At 46.1% G+C, this 11188-nt stretch overlaps 1 protein-coding gene across 3 annotated transcripts; it reads left to right on the top strand.

The window, feature by feature from the left end:
• The first annotated feature begins 260 nt into the window (after positions 1–260).
• On the top strand, positions 261–9339 carry LOC308588305 (epididymal secretory protein 4-like). 3 transcript variants are annotated; one of them, XM_081196773.1, is made up of 7 exons: positions 261–677; positions 2546–2686; positions 3482–3621; positions 6176–6246; positions 7794–7886; positions 8568–8669; positions 9241–9339. In XM_081196773.1, the coding sequence occupies exons 2-7, from the start codon at positions 2588–2590 to the stop codon at positions 9264–9266; spliced, it is 531 nt and encodes a 176-aa protein (XP_081052899.1). In that variant the 5' UTR covers positions 261–677; positions 2546–2587; the 3' UTR covers positions 9267–9339. The 3 variants fall into 3 exon arrangements, with proteins under 3 accessions (XP_081052899.1, XP_081052900.1, XP_081052901.1); XM_081196774.1 differs by having other exon boundaries at positions 261–706; XM_081196775.1 differs by lacking the exon at positions 7794–7886 and having other exon boundaries at positions 524–677; positions 6176–6250; positions 8572–8669.
• The last annotated feature ends 1849 nt before the right edge of the window (positions 9340–11188 follow it).

Genomic DNA, 11188 nt, shown 5'->3' with positions numbered 1-11188 from the left:
AGAAGTTTGCTAAGCGGCATCAGCCTTTGGCTTTTCAAGTCTTTATTTGGAAGTTTTGTGCTGCATGATGGAATAGTGTGTGATGAGCCAGGGGGATTAGTAGGAATGGGGACAGTTTGTGTTAAATTGTGGGTAGACATAGCAGACGACACAGCAATTCTTCCAAAACAGCTCTTTATTTGTAAGCTGGAACAGAACTGACTGAGGAGCTCCAGAACAATGTAACTGTTGCCATTTTCTAATATAGAGCTCCAGAACAATGTAACTGTTGCCATTTTCTAAAACTATCCAATCACTGAACGTCACTTTCGATCCTTCATTTGCATACAAACTATCCAATCACTGAACGTCACTTTCGATCCTTCATTTGCATAACTATCTACAGTATCCCCCTGCTGGCCCAGGGTAAGAACTTCAGTACATAACAGTTTGCCTGCATTTTCCTTCCATGCTTTACACATGGACTGTGCAAACCTTTTTAGTGTTGTGGGGATTTTCTTTAGTTTGTTTTGGATAAATGGGTCTGCTGTGGGTTTGACTGTGTCTCTCTCCACGTGAACCCATTGTTTCATCTTGTCTTCTAGAATGTATGGGATTATGTGGCGCACTTGGTTGGCGATGCAGTATAATTCTACATTGATAACTCCCCACCCTCCTTCTGAGGAGGGGAGGTGCAGGTATTTGGGGCTTATTCTTTTTGTGTGAGATAATAAAAAAGTGTAGTTTCTTCTGCCATTTACAGAGTTCATAGAATTGTAGAGTTGGGAGGGACCCATGGGTCATCTAGCCCAACCCCCGCAATGCAGGAATCTCACCTAAAGCATCCCTGACAGATGACCACCCAACCTCTGCTTAAAATCCTCCAAGGAAGGAGAGTCCACAACCTCCAAAGGTTCGAGTCCTACCCTCCAGAGCAGGAGAATACAGGCTTGCTGCCTCTTCCATGTGACAGCCCTTAAGATATTTGAAGACGGCTATCATTAGCTCCTCTCAGCCTCCTCTTCAGCTCCTTCAACCACTCTTCATAAGGCTTGGTTTCCAGACCCTTGATCATCTTGGTTGCCTTCCTCTGCACACATTCCAGCTTGTCAACATCCTTCTTAAATTGTGGTGCCCAGAACTGGACACAGTATTCCAGGTGTGTTCTGACTAAGGCAGAATAGAGTGGTACTATTACTTCCCTTGATCTGGACACTACTATTGATGCAGCCTATAATAGCATTAGCCTTTTTCGCCGCTGCATCACACTGTCGACTGCTCAGCTTGCGGTCCACCAAGACTCCTAGATCCTTTCCACATGTACTGCTAGCAAGCCAGGTGTCCCCCATCTTATATTTGTGCATCTGGTTCTTCCTGCCTAAGTCTAGAAGCTTACATTTGTCCCGATTGAAATCCATTTTATTAGCTTGGACCCAGTTCTCCAATCTGTTGCGGTCATTTTGAATCCTGATTCTGTCTTCTGCGGCATTAGCGACCCCTCCCAGTTTGGTGCCATCTGCAAATTTGATAAGCATCCCCTCAATTCTTTCATCCAAGTCGTTTCCAAAGACATTGAACAACAACAGGCCCAGGACAGAATCCTGTGGCACCCCACTGGTCACATTTTTCCAGGATGATGAGGAACCATTAAATGGATACTCTTTGGGTTTGGTTAGTCAACCAGCTACAAATCCCTCTAACAGTTACAGTCATACTTCGGGTTGAAGTAGCTTCAGGTTAAGCATTTTCGGGTTGCGCTCCGTGGCGACCTGGAAGTAATGGAGCGTGTTACTTCTGGGTTTCGCTGCTCGCGCATGCGCAGGCGCTCAAAATGACGTCACGCGCATGCACGGAAGTGGCGAATCGCAACCTGCAGACGCGGGTTGTGTTCGCTTCAGGATGTGAACGGGGCTCCGGAACGGATCCCATTCACATCCAGAGGTACCACTGTATCTCATTCAACCCACATTTTACCAGCTTTCTTGTGAGAATATCACGGGGGACTTTGTGATGTTTTAGAAGTTTTTGCTTGCACCATTTGAAGTTTCTCGCAGTGGTATCAGGATACTTGACACTTCACTGCCATTTTGCAGAAAGGCAAACCAATAGGACACCACAATTTGCACTGGAGAAAGGTTGGAGTGGATGTACCCCTGCACACTTCTATTCTTCCCCCTCCTTTGTTGGGGGGGGATCACAGGTCTTTAAGCCCCTGTAATCTCAGCTCCTACCCAGAACCGGCATGTGTCAGTCTTTAACCTCCCTTCTCTGAAAGAACAAGGAGTGTTATACTCCTTTCCTCTGATGCACAAAGAGATCTCCACAATCTTTGATCAACACCAAACAGCCCCTTGGGCAAGACAGTTCTCCACCCATCTTTGTAAATGAAGGGTAGGATGGAAGGGAGTCAAAAGTGTTGCTATTATTCCTCCATCAACCCACAACATAGCCTGTTGCTCTCAGTCTCACCCCCTACGTTGCTGGGTGGATTCGCTTAGAAGACATTTGGAGGCAAATCTATAAACTGGGCTGCTGCGATGCTGATCCTTCGTTCTCATCTTCCCAGGTTCTCCGTTCATGCTAAAATCAGGAGAAAGACGCCTCCAGGATGAGGCCTGCGCTGCTGTTGGTGTTGGGACTGTCTCCTGCCTGCATATTCCCAGTCGCTGCACACATCCCTGTGCAGTCAGACTTCGAGCCCCAAAAGGTAAGTGATTTTCAGGTGGGACTTTCAAGCCAGATCGGCATGATGAAAAAGCCCCCAAGAGCTTGCCCCTCAAACACCTCATTTAGTGGGCATAGGATGCCCCTGTTTTCATCAGAGAAATTTTGGAGGTGATGGAATAGGATGCCCCTATATCCATTGGCGGGACGTGGGTGGCGCTGTGGGTTAAACCACAGAGCCTAGGACTTGCCGATCAGAAGGTCGGCGGTTCAAATTCCCGAGACAGGGTGAGCTCCCATTGCTCGGTCCCTGCTCCTGCCAACCTTGCAGTTCGAAAGCATATCAAAGTGCAAGTAGATAAATAGGTACCACTCCGGCAGGAAGGTAAACGGCGTTTCCGTGTGCTGCTCTGGTTTGCCAGAAGCGGCTTAGTCATGCTGGCCACATGACCCGGAACCTGTACGCTGGCTCCCTCGGCCAGTAAACCGAGATGATCGCCGCAACCCCAGAGTCGGCCACGACTGGACCTAACGGTCAGGGGTCCCTTTACCTTTATCTCCATTGGAGAAATGTTGGAGGGGATGATATCAGCAGCAGAGAAAGCAGAACCCAAGAATAGCGGATTTTCCTGGGGATATTGGTGACCCTTTTGCTTACTCCCTTGGTCTTGCCTTTCTTGAGACTCTGGGCAGCCTTCTTCCTCTGAGCAGCTTTGCTCTAGAGTAGAAGCCCTTTTGCTTCTCCTTTCTCGCAGATACAAGAGCACTGCTGCTCTCACCCTCAGTAGGACAATACTCAGGAGGTGTTTGGCTGCTCAGTGAAGTTATTCTGTTTCAGGTTGCAGGCTTATGGCATCCCGTCGCAATGGCTTCCACTACACCTGAGGTGCCGGAACGTGACAATCTGACGGCGCAGATGGACCACCGTGTGACGGTTTCTGATAGCGGCGACTTGAAACTCACTGCTAACGTTATGCTGTTAGTACCCTCAAATTGATCCAATCGACGCTGGCCTAGGACCCTTTTCCTGAAATCATTGGGTGGTGTTTGGGCCATTGCATGGTCTTGCCAGGTTGCTTAGGCAATGCTGAGCTGGATGGAAGAAGGGTCTGATTTGGTATGATGCGGGTCCCAAGGGAAGGTCATAGGTTCGAGTTCATTATCTTCCTTTATCTTAAAAGGTTATTTTTTTAATATAAAATGTTTATTAAATTTTCACAAATTATATAAACAAACACAACAATTCAAACAAACACACATACAAGAAAAAACAAGCATAATTTCAAATCCTTATTTTCTTAAAATTTACTTCCCCGGCCTCCTCATACCTTCCCTTTCTGCATTCCAGTTTCAAATATTCAGTTCAGCAAATCCTCACCCTTACTTTTATGTAATTATTAACCTTTCTTTTCTTTTAACTTAATCTTTACAGCTGCAATCCATTTAATTTCTAAAACCGCATCATTCTAACACTCATTGATTTTGCAATGTTTCTTAAGATAGTTCTTGAATTTCTTCCAATCTTCTTCCACCGTCTCCTTTCCCTGGTCTCGGATTCTGCCAGTCATTTCTCCCAATCCCATATAGTCTATCACCTGGGTATCACCTGGGTATCTTAAGAGGTTATAGAGGGACACAGGTGGTGCTGTGGTCTAAACCACAGAGCCTAGGGCTTGCGGATTGGAAGGTTGGCAGTTCGAATCCCCGCGACAGAGTGAGCTCCCGTTGCTCGGTCCCTGCTCCTGACAACCTAGCAGTTCAAAAGCATGCCAGTGCAAGTAGATAAATAGGTATCATGGCAGTGGGAAGGTAAACAGCGCTCTGGCACTCGTCACAGTGTCCCGTTGCACCAGAAGAGGTTTAGTCATGCTGGCCACGTGACCTGGAAAGCTGTCTGTGGGCAAACACTGGTTCCTTCGGCCTGAAAGCAGAGATGAGTGCCACACCCCATAGTCAAATTCGACTGGACTTAACCATCCAGGGGTCCTTATAGAATCATAGAGTTGGAAGGGACCTTGATGGTCATCTAGTCCAGCCCCCTGTAATGCAGGAATCTCAAGCATCCAGGAGAGATGGCCTCCCAACCTCTGCTTTAAAAGGCCTCTGGATTTTTTTTAATTTTTAAAAAATTATTTCATAAAATGTCTGCCCGGCTTGATTGTAAACAAAAATACAGCGGACCCTCTGGATACGAACTTAATTCATTCTGGGGGTCCGTCCGCAACCTGAAAAGTCCGTATCTGGAGGCGATGCTTCTGCACACGTGCACAGCGTGATAAGAGCACTTCTGTGCATGTATGAGGTGCGCAGAGCGCTTCTGTGCATGCACGCATGGCGAAAACCATAAGCATACACTTCTGAAGTTTACGGATCCGGAGGGATATGTAAGTAGAGGTACAACTGTAAATAAATAAAACCTGAAAGTGGTTTATAATAGACCAAACAGTAAAATTAAGAAAAATGTACTACCCTGCTTTAAAATATACAAAAGTTACAATATGAAAACAGATTGAAAGTACTGGGTAGGACTTTCCACCTGGGAAATTTTTAGCAGGCACCACAAAGAGCACAGGAAGTTCCAAAGTGTTGACGCTGCCACACTGAATGACCCAGTCCGCACAACAGCGCAATGGGTCCTATGTGACACTTGTGTCAGTGCCAGTTCTGCTGATCGACATGTTTGAGAGAGCACATGTAGAGTAAGGCAATCTCATAGGTAAAGTGGTCCCAAATAGTTAAGGGTTTTATGTGCCAATAGGAACAGAATCATAGAACCATAAGATGGTACAGTTGGGAGGCACTAAGACTCCCCCAAATTTCCGGGTCCAGCAAGAGTTAGAACTGAATCCATGCTTGGAGGGTTAACCTGGGTGCTAGACCAGAAGCAAAGGTTAAAATATAATCTGAGTTCAGGAAATCGCCTGGGAGATGAGCCATTGGGAAGAGCGAAAGGAAGGCGACGAGCCATTCAGAAACCCAAATGGATGGCAAATGAAAGGGCTGCCTCCCTTGAGCATAGATGGTCAACTTTTCTTGCAAGGAATCCTAAGCAGAATAAGGGAATTTCCCTTAAAAAAAGGGAAACGTTGACAGCTATGCCCTTGAGTCTGAAGAAAAGGCAGAGTTGGAGAGTTGAGTTTCGGATTGGAGTTGGCTGCAAGGTGACCTGGTCAAGGTGTCCATGGTTCATATCTGTTTGAACCCGCAGCTTCACCTGTGGGAGAAAAAAGACCCTTCTAGGGCGCTGATGCCAGGAACCCCTCCATTGTAGACTCAGCTTGCTTCCTAAAGACACCCCCATCTCTGCTGTGCCTCCTTTCCCAAAGGAATCACAAATGCGAGGGAAACACCGGGATCCCTGGGGTATCGCGACACTCGGAGATTGGGGTGGCATGTGACAAGATGGATCACAAATCTGTGGGTTTCTGCGATGCTTATTTCCCGAACCCTAGAAAACACAAGCAGGGGAGGGAGGGCCAAAGAAGGCCGCGTCTCTTGCGTGGAGGTCTTTCAACTGAGCTTTCTTTTCCAGGAATGGCAGCTGTACCCAAACAACCAAGAACTTAATGCACACCAGCCAACCCGGTGTATTCCAAGTTCCCAGTAGGTATAAGAGCCACGAGTCACCCTCATATCTTGTTGTGGAGGTGCGGCTTGGGTCTGAGATTGGGGGGTGTCAGTGTCGTGTCATGCATGCCCTTGATGGAGCCCAGTGCCATGTAGCTTTGATGTGTCAACCCCCCCCCCTTTGTTTTAAGCAGACCTCAGAAGCAGGAAGCCCCTTTCACGCCAGCTTGGGCAATTGCAGGGGTAGGAGGAAAGCTTTCCACTACATGGCTGCTTCTTAGGGGCAAACTGGAAACTGCCCATGTCTCCCACTTGGCCTTGAGCAAACAAGTTTGTGCCCAGGAGCCAGTGTGAGAGCCAGTGTGGTGTAGTGGTTAAGAGCGGCAGACTCGTAATCTGGTGAACCGAGTTCGCTTCCCCGTTCCTCCACATGCAGCTGCTGGGTGACCTTGGGCCAGTCAGACTTCTCTGAAGTCTCTCAGCCCCACTCACCTCACAGAGTGCTTGTTGTGGGGGAGGAAGGGAAAGGAGAATGTTAGCTGCTTTGAGACTCCTTTGGGTAGTGATAAAACAGGATATCAAATCCAAACTACTCTTCTTCTTCTCTTCAGGAAGCCCTGCCAACAGTGGAGCCTCACCCCTTCCCTCTCTCCCTCATTTTGGTGGCATTGCCCCCTGGAGGCAGCTCCCTTCAGCTTCCCTTTGAGCCACGGGCTGAGGATGCAAATGGTGTCCTCGCTACGCGTCCTGAAGCCGAGCCCGGGAGCACAGTCTGCTGCCAGCTGCAGAGCGAATAATAATAATAATAATAATAATAATAATAATAATAATAATAATAATATATTATTTACACCCCGCCCTCTCCGGGCGCCTCCCAACAGAATATTAAAAACATGACAAAACATCAAACATTAAAGACTTCCCTAAACAGGGCTGCCTTCAGATGTCTTCTAAAAGTCAGATGGTTGTTTATTTTGGTCCAGTATATCTGAAGGAGCGTCTCCACACTCATCGTTCTACCTGGACACTGAGGTCCAGCTCTGCTGCCCCCAGGTTATCTCATCCAACCCCCCTAAAAGGCAGGAATCTCAATTCAATCATCCCTGATGGATGGCTATCCAACCTTAGCTTCCAAAACCACCAAGAACGGAGAGTTCACCCCCTCCAGAGGGAGTCGAAGTGCTCTTACTTTCACAAAGTTCTTCCTGATGTTGAATCGCAATCTCCTTTCTTGTAACTTGGAGCCATGGGTTCGAGTCCTACCCATGGGAGGAACCCAAGTGAGCCATTCTGGGAGAGAGAGTCGGCACCTTCGTGGATTTCCGAGGGTTCAATATTAGAATTTGCCGTTACTTTTAAGAAACGGCAGTCGGTCGTGGCAAAGGTGGGGGACACTTCTTGGGGCCCAGAGTTTCATTGTAAATCCCCCCCCCAAAAAAAAGCTATATCAAATGAGGTTGCAGGAGATCTTGTGAATATTTAAAGTGGCTAAGAGTGTTGCTTCTGCTGCTGCCTAGACCTTCGAGCAAAGATACAGGACAAAGTTGTCTTATAGCTAACGTCTTATGGTGTTTTCTGTGCAGATAAATCCACAGTTTACGTCTTGGCTGCTGATTATGATAGATACATAATTTTCCATGTGACGTTGGACACTTACGCGGCAATGTATCTGTCTGGTACGTGTTATAATGATGGATGGGGCAGATGTGGGGTTCAGTAGAAAGCTATTTGCTTACTTTGGGCTTATCCACACTTAGCTTTGCTCTGCAAAGCTCCTTGTCCAAGAATTTTTACAGTGGTGCCTCGCAAGACGAAAAGAATCCGTTCTGTGATTCTCTTCGTCTAGCGGTTTTTTCGTCTTGCGAAGCAAGCCCATTGAAGGATTAGAGGATTAGCGCTATTAGCGCTATTAGCGGCTTATCTGCTGATCGGATCAGCTGATAAGCGGCTTAGTGGCTTAGAAAAAGGGGGGGGAGGAAAAAAACCAGCAGGAACTCGCAAGACATTGTCGTCTTGCGAAGCAAGCCCATAGGAAATTCGTTTTGCGAAGCACCTCCAAAACGGAAAACTCTTTCGTCTAGCGAGTTTTCCGTCTTGCGAGGCATTCGTCTTGTGGGGCACCACTGTAATTTTATTTTTGCCCCAGCGCTGGGGACAACTCAGCGCCTTTGTAGGCTTTCGGCTCCTTTAGACCCTCCATCAAAGCACTACCTTGGCTCTGTGATAGAATCAGTTCCTGACTGTCTGATGGGTCATCCGGGGAGGATGGCAGGAAGAAGATACTTTAGATGGTCTATGTATGTCGAACAGAGATTTGGGCATTTCCAGACTTAGTCAACCTTTGCTTCTGTTTAAAGGTAGGAGACTGGACGTTGGAGGCGCCATCGAAGATAAATTCAAGGATTTCGCCTTGGCTCAAGGATTTCCCGAGGGGAACATCAGATTCTTTGAAAGAGCCGGTAAGGCAAGCGGGACTCAGTCGACAGAGCAGGAGACTCTCAATCTCAGGGTTGTGGGTTCGAGAACCACGTTAGGCAAAATATTCCTGCAAGGGAGTTCGACTACATGACCTTTGGGGTCCCCTCCAACCCTACAATTCAATTATTACACACACACACACACAAACACACACACACACACACACACACACACAAACACATACTTATCTCCTGTTCTTTCACGGGCATAATAAGTTTGTAAGTTATTATTTAGTTAGTTAGTTAGCTATTAAATTTGCATACCACTCTTCATCTGAAGAACTCAGGGTGTTTCACAACATAAAAGCACAAGACAAAAATATAAGATAAAAACACAAAGAATAAAAACAAGAACAAAATGAAAAAATAAGCGCCCCCCCCAAACCACAAGATCTACTGTTTCTAAATTAATCAGTTTGTTAAGTATGTTGATTGGCTCAGTTTTGAACTATGATGGCGAGATACTAATATTCCTAATAAATAAATATCAATTGCCCCCGTTTCCTTCCTCCTTACCAATTTTCCTGACCTGCTTTTCTCCTTTCCTCCACAGAACAATGCACTCCACAAGTGGATTAATTCCTAATACCCAGAAATGGCATTTCTTTGCTGTGTGTGTGTAAATATATAATCATTGGTGAATAATCAGAAACACTTGGTAATAGTTACTCTGTCGGGATGATGGCGAGAATGATGATGGATCGATGTCTCCCCCTCCCTGTCTCTGACCTGTAAAAGTTGATGCTGCAACAACAACAACAACAAACCTTCCTTCAGGTTCTCCCCCAAACTGATTTTAAAATAAATCTGAAATATACTCGGAGTCGCAAGGTGATTTCATGCTCTTTATTCAGCTCATAGTGGTGAGGAGGAATGAATAAAAGTCCCCTCACAGTATCTGCTTTATATACATTATTTACACAATGGGCTGCACATGATTGGCTAATTCCGGAATTCTACTGTAAGCCAATCAGGTTGTGGATTCACTTCTATCTGGAGCAGGATTGGGTGGTTCCTGCCAACCAATCATACTGCTGCATTGTTCTTGGACCAATCAGACTGCTGCATTCTGAATCCTATTGTTCTAGGACCAATCAGACTGCTGCAATTTGGATCCTATTCTTCTAGGACCAATCAGACTGCTGCAGTTTGGATCCTATTCAACTCAGTACATAACAAAATCTATAGCTCAGACTTCGCAAGTGGCTTTCTTGGCCAGAAGCATTATTGTGGGGGAACAGAAGGGCTATGAAGGGGGGGGGGTGTGAACACATATGAACCAGGCAGAGGGCCTTCTCGGTTGTGCCAGCCTCCCTGTGGAATGCCCTCCCATCGGATGTCAAGGAGATAAACAACTATCTGACTTTTAGAAGACATCTTGGAAGGCAGCCCTGTTTAGGCAAGTTTTTAATGACGGTTGTTTTAATGTATTTTTAATATTTTGTTGGCAGCTGCTTACATTGGCTGGGGAAACCCAGCCAGATGGGCGGAGTATATTATTATCATTATCATTAGCATTAGAAAGGATAAAGGACCCCTGATAGTTAAGTCCAGTCGCGAACGATTCTGGGGTTGCGGCGCTCATCTCGCTTTACTGGCCGAGGGAGCCGGCGTTTTCCGGGTCATATGGCCAGCATGACTAAGCCGCTTCTGGCAAACCAGAGCAGCACCATTTACCTTCCTGCCGGAGCGGTACCTATTTATCTACTTGCACTTTGACGTACTTTCGAACTGCTAGGTTGGCAGGAGCAGGGACCGAGCAACGGGAGCTCACCCCGTCGCGGGGATTCAAACTGCTGACCTTCCGATCGGCAAGCCCAAGAGGCTCAGTGGTTTAGACCACAGCACCATCCGCATCCCCAAAATAATAATAATAATGTATTTTAATATTTTGTATTTTATTATTTTGTTGGAAGCCACCCAAAGTGGCTGGGGAAGCCCAGCCAGATGGGCGGGGTATAAATAAATTATTATTATTATTATTATTATTATTATTATTATTATTATTATTATTATTATTATTAAAAACATGCCAAGGAGTCCAGTCCATTTTGTTGTTTCTTTAAGTACTTTGTAAAAGGTTCCCATTCTTCTTTAAAGTCACAGTTGTCCTTATCACATAGTTTGTGTGTCAGTTTTGCCAATTCCGCAATTCTGTGGAATTATTATTATTATTATTATTATTATTATTATTATTATTATTATTATTATTATTATTATCAACAAGTGGTTTAGACCACAGCGCCACCCTCTGTCAGGAGCTCCCTAGTCCGCAAAATAAGAATAAGAATCATCATCATCATCATCATCATCAAGCTGCCTCTTGGATGCTCTGCTCCAGAAAATGCCAGCTTCATCTCCAGCTCCCCTTCCATGCCCATAGCCAAGCTGCCTGGGACTGATGCAGTCAGTGCCCAACAAATTCTGACGGGCACCTTGGTACCCTCCAACATTTCCCCCGATGAAAAATAGGGTCGTTCTATAAGAACAGGCAGGACAGT

This window comes from Podarcis bocagei (assembly GCF_964188305.1).
Source record: "Podarcis bocagei genome assembly, chromosome: 5".
Lineage (NCBI taxonomy): Eukaryota > Metazoa > Chordata > Lepidosauria > Squamata > Lacertidae > Podarcis > Podarcis bocagei.
Note: the sequence above shows the minus strand (reverse complement) of the source record. Positions and strands in the feature narration are given on the sequence as shown.

Excerpts from the sequence above, each read along its gene's own strand:
- LOC308588305 (XM_081196773.1), top strand. The coding sequence starts at position 2,588 with ATGAGGCCTGCGCTGCTGTTGGTGTTGGGACTGTCTCCTGCCTGCATA. Across the intron at positions 3,622-6,175 it reads CTCACTGCTAACGTTATGCT|GAATGGCAGCTGTACCCAAA; the intron begins GTTAGTACCCTC and ends TTTCTTTTCCAG. Across the intron at positions 6,247-7,793 it reads CGGTGTATTCCAAGTTCCCA|ATAAATCCACAGTTTACGTC; the intron begins GTAGGTATAAGA and ends TTTTCTGTGCAG.